Source organism: Poromitra crassiceps (genome assembly GCF_964638095.1).
Source record: "Poromitra crassiceps genome assembly, chromosome: 28".
NCBI lineage: Eukaryota > Metazoa > Chordata > Actinopteri > Beryciformes > Melamphaidae > Poromitra > Poromitra crassiceps.
In genome coordinates, this window is record NC_139651.1 from 16,136,036 (window position 1) to 16,162,846 (window position 26,811).

General features: G+C 43.0%; 1 protein-coding gene across 2 annotated transcripts; it reads right to left on the reverse strand.

The window, feature by feature from the left end:
* On the reverse strand, nt 1–26,698 carry LOC310799524 (BTB/POZ domain-containing protein 9-like). Of its 2 annotated transcripts, XM_083662118.1 has the most exons (15): nt 26,562–26,698; nt 20,287–20,532; nt 19,474–19,580; nt 18,681–18,766; nt 17,411–17,581; nt 16,282–16,386; nt 14,684–14,852; nt 13,447–13,607; nt 11,932–11,996; nt 10,279–10,398; nt 6,422–6,531; nt 5,674–5,863; nt 5,233–5,340; nt 3,357–3,435; nt 1–1,212 (listed from the first exon to the last, which is right to left on the reverse strand). In XM_083662118.1, the coding sequence occupies exons 2-15, from the start codon at nt 20,469–20,471 to the stop codon at nt 1,030–1,032; spliced, it is 1,839 nt and encodes a 612-aa protein (XP_083518244.1). In that variant the 5' UTR covers nt 20,472–20,532; nt 26,562–26,698; the 3' UTR covers nt 1–1,029. The 2 variants fall into 2 exon arrangements, with proteins under 2 accessions (XP_083518244.1, XP_083518245.1); XM_083662119.1 differs by lacking the exon at nt 26,562–26,698 and having other exon boundaries at nt 20,287–20,649.
* Nucleotides 26,699–26,811: the final 113 nt, after the last annotated feature.

Below are 26,811 nucleotides of genomic sequence, written 5' to 3' on the forward strand. Positions count from 1 at the left end.
ATATATTTTATTGTTAGCAGCATATTGTACAGTCATGGAGTACCCTGCAGACAGAGGGCGAGTCCAGAGAGCGATGCCGTCTGGGGGAGTGTGCTTTGTCAATGGTTCTTTCCTTCTAAGCCTTAAGACTCTTATCTCTTAAGTTAAGAGAAATGTCACGTCTCACAGCCATAGTGAATGGTTTCAGGAAGCCGCTCCGAGGACATTTTTTTTTCCAGTCCACCCAAAATGTCCATAGTCTCCATTTTCATCATCTGGCTCGCACCCTGAAGTACCATAAGACTTGTGTGGGCTCAGTGGGAATTCAACCCCCTAACCCTGGCAGTGTCAGTGCCTTGCTCTATTGAGCTAAACGAGACCACCGGCCAAGGTGGTTGGTGGATTCCAAACTTCATTTAGCACATCTATCATTTTAACAAAGAGAAGAACTGGACCTTTTCTTGCCAAAGTTGCTGGCTGACTCATTTTCTACCCTGAATACTTGGTCACTGTTGCTAATAACTATTTATCTGAAAAATATTATGTACAGTACAGTTTAAACCAATTCCTGTTTCACAGCAATACTCTTATGTCCAAGGATTTTCCTCAGAGGATTTCAGCTTTATTTACTTGCATCTGACTGGCATCACTACCAAATTGCATAACACATGTTCACTATATCTTTGTATCTAATCAGCCAAAACAATGGATTGACTCCCAAATTACACTAATTTAGAAATCCCCAATTCTAATCGGGAAAATCCTGGACTCTACCCTTAAAGTGACAGCGTTTTTTTTTTTTGTGCACAAGCCACTATGGTAGTTCATAATAGAGGTCCATAGTCAGCAGCACCTTGATGTTAGAATAACATTCTCTCCTAATCAGACATTTCCAAAGGAAACTTTGACTTGATACTAAGAGCTGGAGGTGAGTCCTGGATGCCTGACGATGGAGGCTGTCTGTTCCTCAAATCCTACAGTATGGGGGGGGGCGCTGGAATGGTCTGCAGAGGGGGAGGGGAGATGTTCCACCAGGATCAAACATTCCCTTCAGAGATGCTGGGAGTGTGATGGAGAGGGGGAGGAGGGCCTGGCAGACAGCTGTCTTGGTGAAACATGAAGCTGGGCATTCTGGGAGTTGGAGTCTGTGTTGGGCTGGTCAGACCCTGGACTGCCCTCCTTCACCTCCACGTCCAGCTGGGCAGGACACTCAAAATGGACACAATGAAAGACCTGTCGACAGAAACCACATGGTTGGGCATTTAGAAAAAAGGGAATTACACCAAGTTTGTCTTTTAGGATATTTTCAGGATGGTTATATAGACCATCATCTTCCGACACCTAAATTCAGCATCTAGAATTCTTTATAAGATTCTAGGGGTTCTATTTTCATGAATCACTTCAGTGGAATACACACAGCACACAGCGTGTGGTAAATGAGTGGTACTTTTGTGGCCAGAGGTGCACAGCACACATGCTGCACATTTGGAAATGGGGGTTAGGGTTGCAATGCATTATCAAGTGTGCTAAGGGCTGGCATCAGTCATGACCAATCAAATCACCCCAGATGTTCATTTTAATAATTATTTTACAAACTTGGATTTAACTGGCACTTAACTGACTGTTGCTCACATTGTTATAATAATAATAATAATAATAATAATAATAATAATAATACATCATCACTTTTTCATTGCTCTTGAGAACTGATAATTCAAAACCTGGGGAATTAAGAAAATGTTTGCTATGGGCTGTCTGGGTGGTGTAGAGTTTCAATTCAATTCAATTTCAATTTCAATTACATTTTATTTGTTCAATAGGGGACAGCGTACATTAATGAACATTTTAGCAAAATGTAAATGCACGACAATTGCAGTCACAAGACTGATAAATGAGTCCTCTCAGGCGAAGAGAAGCGGCTGGCGACTGCACATGTATTGGAGGAAGCATGTGCTAGTCTACAACTCTTCCCAGATCAGCAGAGGGGGTGGAGCAACGACCGGGAATGGCATGGGTCATTGGCCAAGTACAATTGGGGGGAAAAATCAGGGGGGTGGGGTTTGCTTTTGCAGAGGAACGATGTTAAAAGGTGAATTTCTGTATTTTACAACCTAGACCTTTTTTTTTTTTTTTTTTAATGTTTAACTACTTACACAGAGCAGAAACGTCTGAAATTGATGCAGTATTTAGCGAGAACCCGCCACGCAACGGCCTGGAACAGAGGCCGCTGGGGCATCTGGGAACCGTGCATGTACGTCCTGGAAAAAGGTCATATCATAATAATATGATAGAGACAGAACTGGGAGTGCCTTTATTACCATTCATCCATCTGCATGCTGACCCCAGATCCTCACCTGAGTCTCACCTGAGTGAGAGTGTGAGTCTCACCTGAGTCTCAGGAGAGTCGCGTTGTTGCAGGAAAAGTCAGCTGCAGTGGAGCAAGCCGCCATGCTTTTGCGTGGAGTAACAGCGTAGCTGAAGGATGTTATACGTTATGGCTGAATATTTTCTCTGATTTTGAGAATATGGACGAGTCATTCGATTTCGATGGCCGCCGCTCGTATTTATTTGAGCCGGAGTAACGCTATAATGGATACAAACTGATTTGCCTGACATGGGGGGGAGGAGCAACAGACTGAGAGGAGGGGGTGAACCAGCTACTACGAGGTCAAACAAGTGTTCATCTTTTTCTCTCTCTTTTACAATAAACATCTAAGCTTGTGTCTGTTGCAAAAAATAAGCTTGATTTGGAAACGCATGCAGGCTGCCGAGGCAGGAGGGCCATCTGGATCATCTCACATTGGATTAAGATCCATGTACTGTATCTACTGTACATGTTTTGTACTGCAATTTAAACAAAATAAGGAGGGGCATCTGGGTGATCTTGGTCAATCAATAGAGACAGTCCGCATGTCTGGGAACGCCCACAAAATGTTAAACGGCTGGCGCGCGAGTGGGGTAAAACCGCCCATATATCTCAATGGGCTGACTCACCAAAAGACGGTGCTGCGGCTCTAAACTACAGGTTTGGGGGTTCTAGAGCAGAACACAAGACGTCTGCTCAGATGTGCGTTTACTGCGGTGGTTAAATCCCCGATCGTGTCTGCCTGGGCTGGGCTATCAGCTAAATTCTAACTTTGCCGAATGGATAGAACGGGGGTTTTTACCCCACCCTGACCACGCCCCCAGCCAGTCTGAGCCAGCTAAACCTAAACGTCTATGACGAGACGTGGCCTCAACCTATAAGGTACCAATTTCACAAAATTCTGCTCACATTAGTTAGCTATACATTTTTTTTTTTTTAAATAAACACGAAAATAGGGTCCAGGTTGACCAGGTTACAGTTAATTTAGGTGGAAATCCTCTTGGGTTCTCACCTCATTGGCTGTGTTATGAGTTCCCACAATGCGGATGAAGGAGGCAGGCTGTGGGTCAAACAGCAAGGTCTGCCAGGACCTAACACACACACACACACACACACACACACACACACACACACACACACACACACACACACACACACGATTGAGAGACAAAATCTGTGACATCCGGCAACAATGCATTTTCAAAATTGTTTTGGCGTTTTTTAAGTCTGCAAGTGGGGCCCGGGGTCTTGCCTGGTGGAATGCTTACTACACCCTCTGCAGTTTAGTTTTCCTTCCAATTATTCCACAGAGAGTGGCCATTTCTTTTTCGTCTAACTCTAAACACCTAGTTGACAAAGGTAACATGGTGGGGGCAGTTTTCCTGGAGCTCAAAAAAGCATTGGACACCGTGACATCATGACATCCTAATTTCCAAACTCTCCAAATATAACTTTTCAGATCAAACGTTACAATGGTTTAAATCCTATCTTAGTATTGTGTTGTTATTAATAATAATATAAGGACAAACAGCCGTCTCTGTACAGGGGCTTCAAATGTGGAACTCACTGCCCACACACATTAAACAGGATCATAGCTGGGAGCATTTTAAAAGCAATCTAAGCAGTTCCTGAAGAGTAACTCCCAATGTTCCCATGAATGACTGTGTGTGTGTGTGTGTGTGTGTGTGATGACCTATGCGGTTTATATCCTTTGTATATGATTGTTTACGTTGTTTTATGATTAAATGATTAAATGACAAAAAAACAGAGGTCATGGTGTTTGGTGGCTCCTCCTCGGTGACCCCCCTGGTTGAGTTGGGTCCCTTGGCCCAGTACGTTAAACCCATCGTAAAAAAAACCTAGGGGTCAAAATTGATGTTGACTTACAACTGGATAGCCAGATTAAGGCTGTGGTTAAATTCAGCTTTTTTTCAATTAAGACAGCTTGCCAAAATAAAACCCATGCTCCAGAGGCAGCATTTTGAGGCTGTCATCCATGCCTTTGTCACCACCCGGCTGGATTACTGTAACGCACTTTATGTTGGGGTTAGTGGATCTTCCGTGGCTCGCCTCCAGCTTGTACAGAACGCTGCTGCGCGTCTTTTAACTGGCACACGAGCACATTTCCCCCATTTTAGCCTCACTCCACTGGCTGCCCGTGCATTTTAGAATTAATTTTAAAGTTATTTTAGTTGCTTTTAAAGCCCTAAACGGCCTCGCCCCCCCCTCCCCCCCCCTCCCCCCTACCTCTCTGAGCTGCTGCACGTTCACGCACCTTCCTGCTCTCTCAGGTCAGCTGACCAGCTGCTCCTGGCAGTGCCTAAAACCAGGCGTAAACTCAGAGGGGATCGCGCCTTCTCTGTAGTGGCTCCTAAACTATGGAACGGCCTACCACTGCAGATTAGGCAGGTCTCCTCACTGTCCCACTTTAAAGGCCTCCTCAAAACACACTTTTTCTAACGTTTCTAACATCTTTTATTATGTTTATTCATTTTATTGATTTTATTGATTTATTGTTTTTAGCTGATTGCTCTTCAGTACTCTGTACAGCACTTTGGTCCTCCTCTGGTTGTTTTAAAGCGCTTTATAAATAAAGTTGGATTGGATTGGATAACCGATTGTTTGATTTACCAATTTTATGATTTTATGATATCCTTGTTTATGTTTATTGTATATGTTACTGTACTTTGCTTTCAGGTGCTTTTAATAACATCTAGGGACGGGCATTGCAAATGAGCTTAGGATACAAATGTTGTGATAAATGACATCAGACATTTTGGGGTAAATGTTATACAGTATGTTTGTGTATCTGTCCCTATCCAAATAAATGATAATTAACGAAATAAATAAATAAATAAGAAGTTAAGTTTCCTGGTTGGGACTCTTACCTACACGCCACTTTGGTTCTGTCTATGATCCTGGTCCACTGTTGCTGGTTGGTGGAAAACTCCACATAGTAGCTGTAGCTGCGGGTGTCACAGTCCCACAACAGCAGCCTGGAAACACACAGACACACACAGACACACACACACACACGGGTCAAAGTCATTGTAGACTATTTCAAATGTTGACAATGTAAATCATTCAAGCGTATTGCACACAAAAATCTAGATTTATGTCCGAAATCTTCATTAAAGACAATTAGTCCATCATCAACATCCTGCATAAGGAAATATGATTAACAATTCTTGTCTTTTTTCAAGATAAAACTGAAAACCTATTTGTATAAACTTGCATGTAACTTAACTTGTTTTTTATACTTTAATTTGTATGTTGCATGTATGTCTAGTTGTTATTCTAGAGGAGGGTGCGTGTTGTGAAGGTCGTACCTGAGGGAGGCCAGCATGTATGGCTGCGCCAGCTGGATGATGATGGCCCCGGAGCCCAGCTGGTGGCAGGTGTAGCCCGAGTCCCAGTCGTAGTTGGACGTCTCTCCGTTCAGCAGCGCGTTACGGATTCGACTCACGCCCTCGATCACGCTGGCCCCACAGGGGATGGTGGCCACGTTACCGCTGGGCACTGTGGAGAACAAGTACGCTACTAAACACTGCCAGGGTCGGGGGTTCCATTCCCAGCACTGTATCACGACTAGGGATGTTCATTTTGAAAATTTTCCAAAATCGATAATCGGTGAAAATTAACAATCAATTATCGATCATATTAATACTTATACAATACTTTTTTTTACAAAATGAATGCCTATGGCAGAAAATACGAAAGACAACGTGTTCTCCTCAATGAACTCTTTATTTCAATGTGTCTCCTCTTCAACACTGCTGTCCCCGGCGCATGCCGGTGTGAATTCCCCATGTTTAAAACAGTTTTGTTGGCACAAAGGCCCGTGCCCAGCCAGAAAACTAGAGACTATATGAAGCTCCACCTCACGTTAGTCGGCTGTGCAATGGAGTGGGGAGAGGAGGAACGAATTCCACCCAAACCTAGTCCAAATTATTATTATTATTTTTTAATAATAACAAAATCGATCCAAATGCCACAGGATCGATTCCAATCCTTAACGATCAATTATCGATTTTCGATAATTGATGAACATCCCTAATCACGACTTCACTTCCTTACCCAAAAATCCTTTCTCCAGGGTGTAGGGCCGCTGTGTGTACATGCACTCCAGGGCCACCAGGTGGAACACTTTGTTGACTGTGTTGTGTGTGCCCACCACTCTCACATACCTGAAAGTCATTCACAAAAAACAGGCTGCGGTCAAATGATCTCGAGAGCAATTGTCACAAAGTGCTTTTAAGAAAACACATGATAGAAAGACATACAATATTTAATAAACAACAAGAAATACATCATACACTCCAATAAACGGGGTCAGAGTTTGTGTGTATGTGTGTTTGAGTGCATGCGCGTTTAGTAGGGGTGGGGGGAAAAATCGATTCACCTAAGTATCGCGATTTTTAATGTCACGATTTTTTGGATCGATCTTTTATTCCAGAATCGATAATCGCAAATTAAAAAAAAAATTTTTTTTTTTTTTTTTTGGTGCTTGCAGTCAGGCCACTCACTGAACAGCAGGCTAGGCGCCGCCTACTGGTTTACTAGTGGTTTTATTACTTTATTAGTTAGTCTGAAGTAATAATTACACTTCAGGGTTAAAGTGGGTGCATCTCATTGTAAAATTGGACTTCAAACGGCCCAAATCTGGCTTCAAACGGCCCAAATTTCACGCGCGTTGGCCCATATCGGCCTGGCCTGCTTGGTATCTAATGCCCGGCCTGAATTATGATCCCAGTCCGCCCCTGTTTTTAACTATATCGCCCAGCCCTACTCATGATATATAATATACAGTCTCTAGTGTATGATTCAACTTTTCCCATGTTCTAATCTAGTGTAAAAAAGCAAACAAACTGAAAAAAGAAAAGAAAAAAAGAAACAAAAATCGCAATAAATCGTAATATCGAATCGCAATAATCGTAGAATCGCAATACTTAAGAATCGCAATATAAATCGAATCGGCACCCAAGAATCGTGATAGTATCGAATCGGGAGATAAGTGAATCGCCACAGCCCTAGCGTTTAGGTAGATAGATTTAGGTTGTGTTGGCTGTAAAGAAATTAAGTCTGATGAATCACTCACAGGCACATCAAGTCACATGACATAAACTCAATGAGTATTTCCCCACATTTGAAACGATTAATGATCAAATCCAGAATGAATACAAGCCAAAACATAAAAATGAAAATGCTAGACATGAATGCTAGATAAGAATGAAATGGGATATGATTTAAAAAGGCTACCGCTCTTAAAATACAATAAAGGAGCGTTCACACCGACATATTTATTTTTCGCTCTGTCGCTCAAGTCAACCCTTTGGAATCGCTCTGTCGCTCTGTTTAAATCGCTCATCAACAGGCACACGAAATGACGGACATGTGGGGGATATAACGTTACGCAATGTCATGCTGTTTGTCCACTACGAGCCACCGTCATTGTTTACAAGCTAAGCCTATCAGCGTGCTCCTAATGCGAGCTGCATACCGGTAGTACAGACTTCACTTCATGTCAGCTGTCAGCCTGTCAATGTGGTTTGTTGCCACAAAATAAACCAGTGGTTTGTTCCAAGCCAGCTTGATCCTTGACTCGCTCTCACACGGCAGCCAATCAGCATTGAACAGCGAGCGACTGATGCCAGCGTATTTTCGCTCGAGTTGGAATGTTTCATCTTGAGCGACGAGCGTATTTTCTCCCTGTCGCTCTGTCTCTGCCGCTCGGACGCCCAGCGATTATTCTCCCAGGCGAATATACGCTCAATCGCTCGTTTGCATTGACTTTGTATGTAAACTCGACTCCAGCAACAAACTTTAATAGGTCGGTGTGAACGCAACTTAAGAGAGAAACGTCTCTGCATGGGACATCGGCTACACGTTCATGTTGCAGAGAAGCCCGTTTTGAACCCATCAGAACTGGGTTGGAATAACCAGGCTAAGCTCATATTGCAAATGATGAGAAACCTTGCTAGCTCCCATAATAAGTGCGTTAGTGTAACATGGAATCAACTTTTATTTCTTTGTCATGTGCACAAACCAGAAGAGCATAATTGAACATTACAACATCAGGTTATTGGCCAGAAGATCGTAGAGGTTTCTACTGCGGTCATCATGTTTTGTATTAGAAGTACAACAGTACAGTAAATATTGCTCAGTCAGTTAATTGGTTTGTTTGTGGAAACTCAGTGGAGAGTCATGGAGGTATAACCACAGGGTGGTGCTGGACCAAAAGGTGCATCTAAGCAGCTAAAGCCGCGTGATTTCTAACCCCACATAGGATAAGCAATAACCACGCCCTGTGGCGCCGGGATTGGCCAGGAGCAACACTGGAGGGCACGCAGCCCAGCGATTTCATGAACCAACTGAATAGCTCTTGAGAACGGACAGCGATTTCACCTACCTTCCTTAGCATAGTAATAATAATAAGCATAATAATTGTAACACAATCTACAAAAACATGCAATAATATAAATGGTGTTGTGTTCACGTTCATAGCTCATATAATGTATCATATTGTTAATTTCAAGCTCAATTCTTACCCAGAGAAAAGGTACAGCACTGAAAATGTAACAAGCAATAGTTTTTTAAACATCTTTATTTTAAAACATGAAAACCCCCAGGTGCTTTAGTCCCAAGCTTCAATGCTCCTGGCCAATCCCGGCGCCACAGGGCGTGGTTATTGCTTATCCTATGTCGGGTTAGAAATCACGCGCTAAAGCCACATAAGGCCTTACCTGGGGGCGTGGTCAATACGCATGTAACTACAGGTTCTCCTGGAGCCAGCAACAACAGTAACGATGTCTGTTCTAACTGTCACGTTACGAGCTGCTCCTTTCTCTGTTTCATCAGCACACCTGCTCCACATACATACAGATCCTTTCCCAAAAATTAGAACATCATGGAAATAGCATGGATGACCGTGGGCTTCAGCGGATTGTCAAGCAAAGACGATTTAGGGAGTGGACTGAGGCTGGAGTCAGTCATAACTGAGAAGTAACTGCTGATTTTCTTCACACTATTCTAATTTCTTGAAATACTGTTTTGGTGGGTTCTCTGGAGCTGTAGGCCAAAATTATGGAAAAAATAAAAAATAAAATAAAGGCTAGAAATATTTCACTTTGTGTGTAATGAATCTATAATCTATGAAAGTTTCACTTTTTGAAAGGAATTATGGAAAAAAACTAATTTTCCATGATATTGGATTTTTTTTGGAAAGGATCTGTATATACAGTACCACACATTCATCAGAACCCTGCTCCACATATTATATACAGTACCACACATTCATCAGAACCCTGCTCCACATATTATATACAGTACCACACATTCATCAGAACCCTGCTCCACATATTATATACAGTACCACACATTCATCAGAACCCTGCTCCACATATTATATACAGTACCACACATTCATCAGAACCCTGCTCCACATATTATATACAGTACCACACATTCATCAGAACCCTGCTCCACATATTATATACAGTACCACACATTCATCAGAACCCTGCTCCACATATTATATACAGTACCACACATTCATCAGAACCCTGCTCCACATATTATATACAGTACCACACATTCATCAGAACCCTGCTCCACATATTATATACAGTACCACACATTCATCAGAACCCTGCTCCACATATTATATACAGTACCACACATTCATCAGAACCCTGCTCCACATATTATATACAGTACCACACATTCACACCTTGGAAGAGCCCAGTGCAAACAAAGTCTCCACTTATTGGCCACTGAGCCACAAAAGGTGTCTTGCTCAAGGGCAGTTTAACATTATTTGTTGAGGGAGGGAGGGGGAGGGAGAGAGAAAGAGAAAGGGGGGGGGGGGGAGAAATAGAGAGAGAGAGGAGGAGGGGGAGCCTGCATAGGGTTCTAATTCTCTCCTGTCTTTTTACCTGGCGACTCGAGGCTGGAAGAAGAGGCTCTGCCGGGAGCGACAGAGGAACTTGGAGTAGTCGGTGACATGAACCCAGTCCAATCCATCCATAGACACTTCCAGATAGTAAGAATACGACCTGTACAAGGACAGCAGGACAAAAGAGTAAGAATACGACCTGTACAAGGACAGCAGGACAGTAAGAATACGACCTGTACAAGGACAGCAGGACAAAAGTCGGACTCACAATTCCAATTACATGGGACACCGCAGAAGCACTGCAGAAACAGTGCTAGCAGCAGATGCGACTGAAAACCATACCGGGCTCACATGGTATTCAAAATTAATGTTTTGCTTGATTTTTTTTTTTGTATATATTTTTTCCCCCCGATTTTTTTTTATCCCCCTTACTGCTAATTTTACTTTTATTTATCCTGGTTGCTGCTCCACCCTCTGCCGATCTGGGGAAAGCCGAAACTGGCTCCATGCTTCCTCCGAGACATGGGCAGTTAGCCAGCCGCTTCTTTTCACCTGACAGGGGAAGCTTCACTGGTAGGACATAGCACGTGGGAGGTTCACGCTATTCCAACTGGTTCCCCTCCCTCCGAACAGGCACCCTTAACGACCAGAGGAGGCACCACATTAGCAACCAGGATATTGCATGTTTTGGTGAAGGGGGTTCCTATATGAAGGAAACCCCCGGGAGGCCCGGGGAGAACTTGCAAACTCCACACAGAAAGGCCCTTTTAACGACCCCACCCGGGCGGTGGGCACTCGAGGACATGCGGACGGGCATGCATTCCTTCAGCGTTCCAGGTGAGAATCGAACCCAGGACCTTCGAGCTGTGAGGCGACAGCGCTTACCACTGCACCACCGTACCCCCCGTTTTGCTTGATTTCAACCTCCACGGTTGTACCAGGTGGGTGGCGTCTAGCACATCAGGACAAGTTCATTTTGCTGTCAAGTAATTTGTTAATCACCAAAAAAAAAAAAAAAGTATAATTTTAAATAGTTGCAGGCATTGTATTGTATTTTGTGACAATCCCTGCCCATTTGGCAGCTAAATAGCATAAAACAAATAATAAATTCAGTCTACAGTTGGAGAGACAGTTGACGGTCGGAGAGACGGCATCCAGTACGGGATGGGTTTAGCACCCCGACCTGGCTCTCTCGTGAGGGAGAAATCCACAAACGCTACGGATTAGCCTCCTGAAAATCTGTGCAAAAGGTAACGACGTGGGCGTCAGTAAATACGTACGTTGGTGACGTGGTTTTCCTGCGCAGAAGCATTTGATGACGAGTTGCGAGTGACGTTCAAATCAGATTTGGTGGATCTGCGCGTCCGCACTCAAGTCACATCAGTCAAAAGCAGATTGGAAACTACCTCCATATGTGGTTTGGGACAAGTGACACAAATCAGACTTGGAGCGTCCAGACTCATAAAACCAATCTGGATAAAGTCATTAATAGGTCACTAAAGTTCACAAATCAGATTTGGCCTCCTAGTCTGAACATGGCCTTAGATGTTAAGAATAGAATGTAGCTCCAACTGAAGTTCGGTTACCTGCTCTGTAGTCAGACACAGACAAAATAGGCCAGTATTTGGCAGCTGGCTAGCAGTCATTTCATTGTTACTTTTGAAGTGAGGCATTACTGGTTTGGCCTACTCACCGGCTGTCTTTGTCCCACAGCAGGAGTTCGATGTGGTTGATAATGGCTGGTTGGCCCAGTTTGACCTGGAGAAAGGTTCAAGGTCATTCACTTCACATTCACTTTCACTCTGCTCAGCATGGCAATGCTGAGCAGAGTCATTTCTGCAGATCTTAAAGTTGAGCTGAACCCAAAAATGACTTTTCGTTTCTTTTTGTTCAAATACCTGGGTATGCAGTGCACCTATTTAATAATGTAGGCAAAACAAATCACAAAAATCTAATTTCTTTAGTTTTTCACATCAAAAGTTCATTTTTCAAGATTTCATTGATAACAGTAATGTACAGTTTGCTGACGTCACCTAGTACTATCAAATTTCTACCCCATTTCAACCAATCATTTCACGACATGCAGCTGTCAATCAAATCTTCATTTCAGGATCATTTTCTCTTCCAAATGAAGGGGAAAATGGCGCCTAGTGCCTGTCATCTGGCAGAGTTTCTAGCCCATAAACTAACTGCTAACTTGAGCAATTATGCAAACTAAATAAAACGGTAATTTCTAAGAATGCAAAGAAATGTAACTGGCTCGTTAAAACACGCATTCCAGGAATATTATTTACATTTATAACGATAACGGCGCGCGCCTCCGAGCCTGACAGCCTCACTGGCTGTCAGGGATCGTCTCTCGGAGATTCCAGGCGGGCGGGCAGCACCCATGCATCGGATTGTCCGCTCGTTCCTCACGAGAAGCCGGTGGCTGCCTGGTACTCCGCGGATCCCACTCGATTCACGTAGCACGGCAACACGCTGAATCCCACCTGGTTTTGGGGGTGGAACACGCCAGGATTGGCCAATGCCAAAGCCAGTCCTCAGAATTGTCAAATCAAATCATCAACACGTATATGGTCCGCCTCTCAATTTGTTTTCAGTCTGAAACGGACTCAGATGCACGTGACGAACGCGTTCACCTCGACTTTAAGTGGCCCTCGGCTTGTCTCTATATGTGGGCGTGGCCCTCCACACAGTATTGGTTAATCAAGCAAGTTCAATTTGCATTTTTTCCCTTCACCTAACGATGACGGCACTATCATACAATTTGTACAAGCACCAGGTAGGAACAGCACATGCAGAACTAATGTTTTCAGATGGTAAACAAAGTACAATTGTATGTGATTTTTTATTTTTTATTTTTGTATAACCCGTATGATGCGAGAAGCACCTGCCCCCCCCCTGGCATTTTCACATGATCTAATCTGGCCCCCATTCAAAAAAGTTTGGACACCCCTCTCTTATACCAAAGAAATTTACAAAACAATTACAATGTCAGTACTGTAGTAGAGGTAGAAATTTATGAATGAAAGTATGACAATGGAATACAGAATTGGGAGGGTGTGCAAAGTCTGCATATAGGTTGTAAAAACATCAATATAATAGAAATATTGATGAATACTGAACAGACAATCTTTTTTTATGTCGTGCATTATTCCTGAAGAAGTCCCTGACCCTCCTGGATTTGGAGTGAAAGGAGGCTGACCTGGATGCCGGAGCAGCCATGGACCTCGTCCTCTATGGGGTGTCTGGAGAAGCCGTGGTCCAGGTCATAGTTCTGCGTGTCTCCGTCTAACAGAGCCGACTTCAGCTCCCCCTTCACCACCTGGGCACCGTGCCTCATGGTGCCAAGGTTCTCCTCTGGGACTGCAGGGGACGAGATGGGACAGGAGGGGACAACATCAAGTACATTCAATGGGAAGGAATTTGTCTTGTTGACATTCAGGGAGAGACATCGAACAGTCGCACCATACATACATACAGACACAGACACACACCAGTGGTGTTATGAAGACCATGTTCTTGTCATCATTATGCCTTCAAAAAAGAAGTAGGAAGGAATACTAGAATACACCCAGAGAAAGGGAACTATTTGATCATTTCCCATTGTAGCTCCTTCTGATTGGAATAATTTACCTGCAAATATTCGTTCCATATCATCTTTCCACATGTTCAAAAATGCCCTGGCTTCTTATTATGGGACTAGCTGTACTTGCCGATGATTCCTTGATAGCATCTGTATATAAAACATCTGTATATATATATATATATATATATATATATATATATATATATATATATATATATATATTTATGTATATTATAATTATAGGCTATCAATTAATTTATTTAATATTATGATTGTCACCATCACTATCATGAATGTTAATACTTGACACCTAATGCATAGATCTATTATACTATATCTGTTGTATTATATAATATATCATTAGCAATATATATAGATCCATTTTAATACTCTGCCTTGAGTATGATCTCCTATTTTGCATATCTTGTTATCTGATACCTATTTATTTACGGAAATATTTAATATTGTTTTGTTTTGTCACACTTGGTCTATTGTTTTGTTAAATGTCTTGTCTAATCGTGTTTATTGTATTGTATTCCTGTATAGGGACCCCCTTGAAAACGAGATGGTTCATCTCAAGGGGTTATTTCCTAATAAACAATTTCAATCAATTATGCTGTTTTAGTGTGAGACAACGACCACTAAATGAGAGGAACGTTTTTGGGAGAATTCCGTTTAAATCTGATATTTATAGGGGGCGATCAGTCACAAAACTGTTTTTTTAAATCTGTATCTGTGATTACTCAAATTAAAATAGTATATTTTATATGACTGACTCATTACTGGGGTAAGTATTATTAGAATGTGTTGCAGAGCGCTCCCCAACCCCCGTCAGACAGGTTGGTGTACTGACTGAGCATGCCGCGGTGGTTGAGGTCCATGTCGCGGCTTTCAGAGCGGGTCTGGATGGCATCCAGAAGGTGGTCAGGGCTCAGCAGGCCGGAGGGACGAACCACGTTCAGCATCTCCGCCAAGCTCATCAGCGGCAGACGCACCGCTGACATCACTTCCTGGGCGGCGGCCTGGAGCAGTTGGGGTGAGAGATTCAAAATGAGACGGTGACAACAAAGGTTTCATTCAATTCACTATAGAGACAGTCCGCACGTCTGGGAACGCCCATACAGGCTCTGGGAACGCCCACAATAGACGCTGGGTTAGCCTGGGGGCGGGGTCAGGGTGGGGTAAATTCCCCCGTTCTATCCATTCAGCAAAGTTAGAATTTAGCTGATAGCCCAGCCCAGGCAGACACGATCGGGGATTTAACCACTGCAGTAAACGCACATCTGAGCAGATGTCTTGTGTTCTGCTCTAGAACCCCCAAACATGTAGCCTGGGTAAACCCAGCCTCCACGTGACCTGCTCTCAGACCTGCTCTCAGTCACTAGCGTAGTAGTGTAGTGACTGAGAGCAGGTCAGAGAGCAGGTCACGTGGAGGCTGGGTTTACCCAGGCTACCAAACATGTAGTTTAGAGCCGCAGCACCGTCTTTTGGTGAGTCAGCCCATGAGATATACTGTATGGGCGGTTTTACCCCACTCGCGCGCCAGCCGTTTAACATTTTGTGGGCGTTCCCACACATGCCGACTGTCTCTATAGGCCTTATCTATAAATCGCGATTAGAGCCAATTTGTGAATAAATTAATGTTCCAATCCTGACCATTTTTACTGCCAGTTCTGGATCACCTTATGTTATCTTGAATAGGTAAACCAGCCATTTCAAAGAGATATACGTTTGGTCAATCATAACTTTGTTTTATGCACGTTATTGAAACATATACACGTCAAATACTTTATAAATGAGACCAAATAAATACATTTAGGTGGAGTTAACAGGTCTATTTTTTTTATGTCCTCACATTTTAAATAAAAGACACTGAAAGAAATTCTGCAAATTTCTTTGATGACCCAAAGAAAATCTTCTGCGACCCACCTGTGGGTCCAGAGCCAGTCTTTAGGAAACACTGCCCTAAATCATTGGGGGTAAATCAGGATTAAGGGCCATATTTTCGCAAACTAATAGCTAATAGCTAATCAGCGGCTCCACGGTGTTTAGCTCTGGCCTGGGCGTTGGCACAATTTGGAGGCATGCCCAAATCGTCTGCTACTCTCTGTGCCCCGCAAAATGCCACTTGAGCCAGGATTTGGGTGGTCTTAACCACCTGTGCAGGCCACACTGATTGGTTTGATTGATGTAAAGCCCCATAACCTGGGTGTTACACCAATCAAACCAATCAGATTCCCGTCTCTCACTCCCCTTTAACACCGTTTGCGAGAGTGGAGAAGTGTGCAGGCCTAGGGAGAGAAATGCAATACAAGCAAAGAGAAGCGTGGGATGACCTGGTTGTTGTCAGCATTGTGTTGGTGTGGGATGACCTGGTTGTTGTCAGCATTGTGTTGGTGTGGGATGACCTGGTTGTTGTCAGCATTGTGTTGGTGTGGGATGACCTCTGACCTGGTTGTTGTCAGCATTGTGTTGGCACCAGCGGCACAGAGCCTGGAAAATCTCCTTCTCCCCAGCCGCAAAGGAATCCCTCCGAACCATGGCCAGCAGAGCGCTCTGCACGGAGGGAAGTTTCAACTTTCAACATTATTTGCTCCACGTGGATTATGAGTTTAGGAGTGCAATTTAGATAAAAACATGAGAACAACAGGCGCAATACATAACAGTTACCAATGTGAGGTGCTGGTGCCGGATTTTAGGCAAGTAGCATAAAACAAATTATCACCATCATCAGTAGGGGTGGGATGATATGAACATTTCATGTCAATCTCACTGTGACATCATCAGTAATGTCATAAATCCCACACTTGGTAGTGAAGTGGTAGTGGGTAGAATCTGGATGGAGATAGAGAGCCGCAGGGATGACGTATTTTTGTAGTCAGAATGCGGAAGTCCCGGACTTCCTGGTTCTTCACTGTTTCTGTCCATGGGATTTTTGAATGGGTTTTTGCCACGATGCTTCCAATAACCTCTCTGGGCAACGCTGGCTTAATCAAACGCGAACCAGAGTTCAGTCGGATAATCTTCACACATGAGGACCACTTTCATGAGTTTTGTAGCGTAAATGCGAGCCCTAGAAGTAAAAAGCTCGAGCTAAGCTAATCCAGAACTACACACTGTCGCATAGGCTTCCACATCACGTCAGCGCTCAACCTGGACTGTTGTTGGATGTGTGCACTGATTACCCCGGGCTGAACGGGGCTGAACCAGGTGAGGGAAAGAGAATTCCCGTGTTCGTCCTTTGAAGTGGTGACGTTATTGACGTATATATCCCCATCGACTCAACAGTCTCATTTAGCCGTTTGCTAGCTAGCCGCCCTTTTAACGGCACGTAAAAGCTTCAAAACTCATAAAAGTGGTCCTCGTGTGTGAAGATGATATTACTAAACACTGGTTCGCGTTTGATTAAGCCAGCGTTGCCCAGAGAGATTATTAGAAGCATCGCGTCAAAAACCCATTCAAAACTCCCATAGGCGAAAACAGTGAAGAACCATGAGTGTTAGCATCGATGATTTCCGGACTCATTCCTGCGGCTCTCTATTGGGCCAGAGAAGAAGAAGCCTCTTCCTCTTCCTGTTACCTTGGAGAGAGACAGGAAGCCGTCGGCTGCCAGCACCTCTGAAGCCTGTCGGTCCATGAAGGCACAGCAGGCGTGGACCAGACTGCTCAGGCTGTACAGGCTCGCCACGTCGTACACAACACACACGTTCTGCACGCTCAACGCCGTCCGCAGGAACTCACAGGTGGAACCCTGAACAGAGAGTCAATACATTTGGCATATTAGTCTGAATATTTAGATTTGGTTGTAAAATAGATTCAAGAAGCCGTTTAAGTTATTTAAGTGAGAAAGGGGTAGGAAGGAATATCCATCCAACCCCTCCAACTCATTCAAAATTCTGCTGCCCGTCTGGTGTTCAACCTACCTAAATTCTCCCATGTCACTCCCCTCTTTCGTGACCTTCACTGGCTCCCCATCTTGGCCCGTATCAAATTCAAGACACTGGTACTGGCCTACCGAGCAGTTCACCGGTCAGCCCCGCTCTACTTACAATCCCTGGTCAGCTTCCAAACATCCCACCGTTCCCTCCGCTCCTCCACCTGCACGGCTCGCCTCGCCCCTCCATCGCTGCGTGGCCCTGGGGGACGCTTGTCTCGTTCAAGACTGTTCTCCTCCCTGGCTCCTCAATGGTGGAATGAACTTCCCTCCCATGCTGGCCGAGACACTGCCGATATTTCGCCGGAGACTAAAAACTTGTCTTTTCGGGCTACACCTGGGCCCCTCCGGAAACGTTTAACTCTTATTGATTGTATGTGTTTTTAGTTATGTTTTTCATTGTTTGTATTTTTCTGAATGAATTGTATTGAAATGTGATGTAAGTCGCTTTGGATAAAAGCGTCTGCCAAATGAAATAAAGTAAAGTAAATAAAGTAATATATAAGTTACACTTGTACCTACTCCTTTTCGGACAATGTTTCCTTGTTTTGTTTGTTTACTCATCTGTTTTTTTTTAATTATTTTATGTTTGAAATAAATAAATTCATTCATTTATACGTTCATTCATTACACCAATACATTTAGGCACAGATCCGATCCGGGGCGGGGCTAGGGAAAAGGTGCTGTAACTGTGGCTAGGTTTACCTGGGGGGTGGGAGGGGGCGTGGTTAGGAAAGGGGTGGGGCCAGGGGAAAGGGGGCATAGCTAGGATAGGAAGGTCAAGGAGAGTCGGGATTCGAGGGGGGGGGGTAGGGGGAGTGGCTGGGCGGATGAGGCGGGGGTCAGGGTTCTGATCCGACGGACAACATTTGCATATCATAGAAGGCGGAGGTCTGCACTCTCCTCTCAACATCACCTCTAGAGGCTGGAGGCCGTAGCGGTGCGCCAGACCCAGGAAGTCCAGCACCACGTCTTCTCTGGCCATGCTGAGGCTGACCCGGCCTGTGGAGAGGAAGCGACTGTGAATGAAAACCCATTCTTCTCACCTGAGGTCTGATCTGTTTAGATGTGTCATATAAATCGGTATCGAGAATGAGCCCTGTGACTATCGTGACTATCAACCGTATCGCCAAGCCCCAGTATAGCCTGTTTGTTCTGCTCTCTCTCTCTCTTCTCCCCCGTTATGTCCCTTCTCTCACTCCCTTCTCCCCCCCCATTATATCCCCTTTTCCTCTCTCTCCCCTCCCCTCTCTCTCTCTCTCTCTCTAATATAAGATTGTTCAATCCTGTTTATTGCTAGACTTAGCTAGTCATATTCTCTCTAAACCCCTCTGAGACATGCTTGTGAATTGGGGCTATACACATAAACTTGACTTGACATGTGTGGGAAGTCTTTGTCTTTATTTAAGATCCCCATTAGCTACAGCTATTCTTCCTGGGGTCAAACAACTTGCACAGTTTCAAGATATCACATACAAAATTTACATTCTGTATAAAAAATACATTCTGTACAAATGGTACAATTTCAGATATGACATGCATACATACTGTACCTTTCAAGATATTGCATAGTCAGAATTACCTACATACCATTACAGATGTGTAGAATATACATAAAACTACATCACATATTATGTATACCTATATATATACCATTACCATATCTTATATAAGTGGTGTGTATTGAAGGGAGTTGGGGTGAAGTTCACCTGTGTACATGTACTGCAGCAGCATGGAGAAGGCCTCAGCAGGTGTGTCCTCCAGGGAGATCTCTGCCTGAGGCTGGGACTCCTTCATCCCGTTATACAGCATCGCCCTGGAGTGGAGAGATCCACAGCAATCAATAGAGAGGCAAAGTGACCGCCTACTTCCTGCTTCAGCACTGACTGTACCAGAGATTTTTATCCGCCATTTATTTTCTCATAGATGCTTCGTAAAATGCTTATAAAAATAGTTTTACTTGGTCAAACCAAACGGTTCAGCTATATTTAGAATCGGGAGAGACCATAGAACATTTCACTCAGACCAAAACTTATAAAAAAACTACATTGAAAAAATGTTTTCTTTAAATGCAATTTTTTTTAAACGTTTTGACAGGTCTGCAGCATGCAGTAACGTAGTGTATCAGCGTAAGAACTCTCATGGGTCTGGCGTCGAGACTACAGTTAGCCATGCTCTTCTTTTTCTGTCTTTGTAAGCGGGAGTACGCCACATAATGAGTTTTAATGTTGCCCTGCTCATGGCCAGTCATATGCCAGTGATGGATTCAGTCCTCCCCAATCAGTAAACGACTTTGCGATCAGACGACACGGGAGGCGCAGCCCATTTGCTCTCTCATCGGTGCAACGACCTGTCACTCATTCAATTTCAACCCGCCTTCAAAAACCAGCAGTGGCTGTTAACTGGCACAGACTCACCTATGTAGTATGCGGAGCGCAGCGATTCAACGTCATATTTGAGTCTGGGGAGAGACTAGGCTAACTGTGTACAGATAGGAAACTCTGTTTCACATGACAGGCTACCTGAAGTACTGGCACCGGGATGCCAGGATGACCCGGTGAGCAGGGAAGCGCTTCCCCTCCACCAGGAAGGTGACATCGCTGTAGTCCTCTGCAGACACCAGGGTCCCCAGCTGCTCCGACAGCAGGTGCAGGTGGTCGATCTCCGACACGGACGTCAGGGAGCGCAGGGTGTGGCTGTTACTCATGGGTCCAAGGAGGAGGTGTAGGCGGCGGGCCCAGCGGAGATTTCGTGCACTTAAACGATCCCTACCGAGGGAAAACCCAGTCCTTTATTAACAACTGAGACATGTCTCAACAAATGAAAATAAATTTGTTGCCACGCGTTCTTTCTTGCCATATTTTGTGATCGCTAACTCTGTCAACTTGCATTTTCTCCGGTAAAGAGAGCAGACAGCTATGTTTAGGGTCCCCCATGCATGACGTATTTGTACTTATCATCCAATAGCGGGCTTGGAAAAGTATCACGTGGTTCACGTTGCTCTTGTAGTTCCTGGTTACTGTCAAATCCAAACACCACAACATCACACGCTGTTAACTTTTTGGAATGATTTTCAGTGGCACTTTACTATGATTTGTATTAATTTATATAATATTAACTTAGCCAGCAATTCGGTGTTAAGACGTGACGTCAGTTGTGAAGGTTCGGCAGCTTCTGGTGGCTTGGAAGTGGGGCACGCCACGCCAGATAAAATACTAATTTATGGTAAGTTCTTTGGTAAATTTGCCCTTACAACTAACGTTACCCCTTTCAAAGTCTGTTTATTTCATTAGCAACTTTTGTGAGCTAGTCAATGCACTACAACGCTAGTAGTTTATGAGCACTAACTGATCAGGTGCTTCCCTTGGTCTGTCACTTGGACTAAAACGCTAGCTATTGTGATGAACTATATTAGAAATACCAACATAATAAACAGCAGCCAGCATATTTAACTAACGTTACAGGCAGGGGTGTAATGGTTGGTAAATGAGTTGGGTAAACTATCAACCTCATTTAAAAAATGTGGCTATTACCTCAACTACAGTATATTTTAGTAATCTGCTCACTAGTCTCTAATCTAGAGTAACGTTACATTTGTATTAATAACACAAACATTTTAATTAAAATTACTTAAAATTAACCAATGTGACTTACTTATAGATTTTTGGACAGGCAGCAACATTGTTTGATATTTTATATTGATTTGTTGGACAGGTTTGAAAATCTGACATGCTGCAAAACCAGGCTGACATGGCTCACTGTTGTCTGCAAGAATCTACTGCCTCCAACCTTCAATGACAGGATGACCTGATGGAAGCCAAATGAGTGCATCTGTAGCTGCCCGTTTCTGCTATCATGATGTAGCCTACTGTCTGGGTCTTCAAATGTAATTAGAACCTCAGTTTAAATATAAAATCACTTCTTTGCTTAATTGTCATGTTTATACATCTGCACGGTCAACCAAGGAGCAGGCAAAAGTGGCTTTTCATGTTTTGTAGTGTGTTCTAAGTTGTAAACAAGGAAACAGATTGCACACTCATAACTCCTATGCAGTCTTTTTATTTTAACTTCTATAGATCAAGTATTTCAACAAATCTGAAGGTTTGAGCCGTGAAAATAAATGAACTGAGACCAGCAAATGTCCATCTGTTTAAATGAATTGTGGATGATTTTTTTTGCAGGAACACTGAAAATATCAGATGGTATTACAGTTCATGCAAAACATCTCAACTAAAGAGAGAACAAATCAGCCAACAACTCTGCAAAATTAAAACAATGACAGTGGAATATCTATCAAGATGGCTGATGTCAGATAATCTATAATCTAACAGCCTGGAAATATATTTGGCTAACAGACAACAGCGTAGTCACTTCTGGTAAGAGTGACCTGGTACAGTAAGCTGGTCACTGAAGACACCTCAAAACCTCTTGATAGCAGCTATGTTTGATGATGCAAATAATGAAACAGTGTTAAATACTTTGTGTCACCAAATCAGTTTTAATGATCATTATAAGAGACATTACTTATGCCAGCCTGTTGACCAAGATACTTGATATCTGAAAGTCTATCAACCTAGATGAGGGGTGGGACATTTCTTTTCCAGAGGGCCATACTAACTTACATAATATAAAGTAAGCGAAGTGCAACACATTGGACTGATAACTGCCAACACTCCTGATTTTCATGGGAGTCTCTATTTGTAACCCTCTCTCCCGCTGTGATTGGTAATTTCTCCTGTTAATCTCCTGATATCATAGTGATACAAATCAAATGGCTGTAGCGGATTAGATTTATTAACGTGATGCTGTCTTTTATTGACTTTTTGTGCATTGTTTTGTTTTCCTTTGAGGACGTTGGGTGCCGGATTGAGATGGTCCAGGGGCCGGGTCCGGCCCATGTCATGTGTGACCTAGATGGTTCTGTATTGCAGGACACTGCAGTTGAGGGTTCTGACAGGACACAGATCCATTGGAATTGGTGGAAATATACCTGCAAAGAAAACAGAAGAAGTCACTTTTTAATCTCATACACTGCAGTGCTTAGCAGAGCCCTGTCCAGTGCCCACAGAAGTTTAGTTAAACTCTGGGTCACAATATTGTAATTATTTTTATTTTGGGTTCACAGCCATCTTCATTTATCAACATTTATAGATTCTCTTTCACATTTGAGCTATTTGGTGTATCTGCTTTTTATGTTACTATTTGTTACATCAACAAACTATTCAAAACGAGTTGGATTAATACAGTTGTTGATTAATTGACTGACTGACTGAATGATGGTGGTTCATGTAGGCTATGCATATCAGAAGTTTTGGTGCAGTGATCCATAAATCTAACTGACTTCATATTCAGGGATGCAAAGTCATGGAGAGTGAAAAAGGTGACAGATACCAGGGCAGAAATCAAACGACTCAGAAATCCTCCTATTTTGGTATGAAAAGTTTGCTGTCACCTTACCCTAAGCTGTCAGGTGAGTTTGCAGCCTGCATTGTGACTAGCTTTTCTGATGTTAGGTAGTAAAGATCTGAAGGTTTAGTATCAACCTAAAAGCTAACATCATCTCCCCACTGTCAAAACGAGATGGTTCCATGCTAACGTTATATCAATTCGAGAAAAACTAGCTAGTTAGAAATGGCTATGCAGGCCCATTCTAGCGTGTGCTAGCTAACTAGCGCTAAGCTAACACTGATTCAACGTCACCATATGTTTGAACAAAATGCTGTACAACACAAACAAGTTGCAAACCATTAATACTTACGCTCAAATGTATAGTGATGCAGCTGCTGCTATATATCATGTTGTTTTGTTTGTTGTGTCCAACTCGTCTCGGGGAGGAAGAGTAGAGCCGTATGATAACGTAACGAACTCTGATAGGTCAATGACGTCCCTCCATCAGTATCTTGGTGTGCTATTGGTTCTACCGGCCAGTAGGTCGCAGCATTTGCCTGCAAATGTAACGTACTTTAAACTCTGGTTTTGGAAAGGCTCGTACAATTTGCGAGTGGCAACAAACGGAATCTGATTAAGATGAAAATAATATTCGCAACTTTAGAGGGCTGGGTTCTCCCTCGATGAGGATCATTGCTTTCAATAACTAAAGCAGATACGCCGGCTGGGCCCATCGCCTATAGTGGTGTTACTTACATCTGAAAGCATGGAGAGGATTTAGCCTTGATGGGCCCCAACACGTCAATTATGCAACATTATTGAAAATGCCAGAAATAAATGATCAAATAATAAAACTGCTCAGTTGATTTGTCATCAGAAATCTCAAGCCTATGTAGCCTACTCTCTCTGTCTCTATCATATGACTGTTCAATCATGTTGTTATTATTACTACTGTAATTGTTACTGTTGTGTCAGCTATATTTAGCTAGACATTCTCTGTAAAGTCATCTGAGACATGCTTGTGAATTAGGGCTATACAAATCAACTTTTTTCCCCCCAGATTTTTTATCCAATTTTTATCCCCCGTTAGTGCTAATTTTTTTATTTATTTATCCTGGTTGCTGCTCCACCCTCTGCCAATCCGGGGAGACCCGAAACTGGCTCCATGCTTCCTCCGAGACATGGGCCGTAGCCAGCCGCTTCTTTTCACCTGACAGAGGAAGCTTCACCGGTAGGACATAGCACGTGGGAGGTTCAACTGTTCCCCTCCCTCTGAACAGGCGCCCCAAACAACCAGAGGAGGCACCACATCAGCAACCAGGATATTGCATGTTTTGGTGTGGGGTTCCTATATGAAGGAAACCCCAGGGGGCACAGGGAGAACATGCAAACTCCACACAGAAAGGCCCTTTTGACGACCCCACCCGGGTGGCGGGCACTCGAGGACATGCGGACGGGCACGCACTCCTTCAGCGCTCACAGCTTCCCAGGTGGGAATCGAACCCCGGACCTTCTAGCTGCCTGTGAGGCAACAGCGCTTACCACTGCACCACCGTGCCCCCCCCCCCCTATACAAATAAACTTGACTCTCTCTTTTTGTTTGGAATAAATGGCTGGTGCACGCAACCGTTCTGAAGGTGAGAGTGCACAGCAGTAAAAAACAAAACAAGTTCACAACAACTGTCCAACTTGCCTGTTTTGACCTATGTTCCTGTTTTTTTTTTTTTTTACACATTTACAAGTAAATTAATTACACAATGCCTATGTTCCTATGTTGTTGTTTTTTTTACACATTTACAAGTAAATTAATTACACAATGCCTATGTTCCTATGTTGTTGTTTATTTTTTACACATTTACAAGTAAATTAATTACACAATGCCTATGTTCCTATGTTGTTGTTGTTTTTACACATTTACAAGTAAATTAATTACACAATGCCTATGTTCCTATGTTTTTTTTTTTTTTTACACATTTACAAGTAAATTAATTACACAATGCCTATGTTCCTATGTTGTTGTTTTTTTACACATTTACAAGTAAATTAATTACACAATGCCTATGTTCCTATGTTGTTGTTTATTTTTTACACATTTACAAGTAAATTAATTACACAATGCCTATGTTCCTATGTTGTTTTTTTTTTTTACACATTTACAAGTAAATTAATTACACAATGCCTATGTTCCTATGTTGTTGTTGTTTTTTTACACATTTACAAGTAAATTAATTACACAATGCCTATGTTCCTATGTTGTTGTTTATTTTTTACACATTTACAAGTAAATTAATTACACAATGCCTATGTTCCTATGTTGTTGTTTTTTTTACACATTTACAAGTAAATTAATTACACAATGCCTATGTTCCTATGTTGTTGTTGTTTTTTACACATTTACAAGTAAATTAATTACACAATGCCTATGTTCCTATATTGTTGTTGTTTTTTACACATTTACAAGTAAATTAATTACACAATGCCTATGTTCCTATGTTGTTGTTGTTTTTTACACATTTACAAGTAAATTAATTACACAATGCCTATGTTCCTATGTTTTTTTTTGTTTTTTTTACACATTTACAAGTAAATTAATTACACAATGGCATCTTGAGACCGCTGGGCTGTCACTGCTGTCACTGCTTTCACACACACACACACACACACACACACACACACACACACACACACACACACACACACAATCTCTCTCTCTCGCTCTCAGCTAAATTATATTTTAAACTAACCACACATAACGTCAGTAGAGTAGTGCGGGGCTGACGGTTCTTCTTATTGTTCTGATAAAATGGGTCCATCCGGCTTTGTGTACGACTCAGCTGTGAGTCGTACACAAAGCCGGCTAACTAGAATTAGCTTGTAGCGTTAGCTAGTTAGCAACATGTCAAGCCAGCCACAATAAGATACATTGGACTTCCTATTTTAAGTTTCAAACTGTCCCCAACCATTGACTGTAAATATACCCCCAACGCACAAGAATGGGATAAATAATTCAGGAGGAATCAGTAGGAATCCCCAATATTTCCCCCCGAATATTATGGAGTGGTCTGATTATGATGTGTATTCTTCTGAATCAACACACTTGATTTAACAAGCTTGATCTAACAAGCGACAAATGTAACGCCACTAAGCAGACAGTGTCGATTTAACTTCCGGTCTGATTGTGGGAAGCTTGACACAGCTGTAATCTGCTGGGTACGCCTCAAAATCACATAACACATCCACTCCTTACTAAAAGACCCAGTAGTCTCTCCCCAGACTCAAATATTTCGTTGAATCGCTGCGCTCCGCATACTACATACATGAGAGAGAGAGATCTGTAGCATGCAGTAACGTAGTGTATCAGCGTAAACGTAAACACTCCCATGGGTCTGGTGTGGAGACTACTGCTTACCTGTCCAGACAGACGGTGATGTGTTGTTGGGTAGTTATTTTCCGGCAATTTGCAAAACACGCGACTGAACAAGCGTAGACAGAACGGCAAAGTGCATTCAAAAGACGTCACGTTAAATCACTGTATTCTGAATAAGGCAAAAGCTTCTGTGAAGGACTGAGCATACCGGATGTTGTTGAGTTATGGAATGTACGTAATTGCATTTTGAGAGAGCCTCCTCTTGTGGCCAAATTCAACACTGCAACTGGTT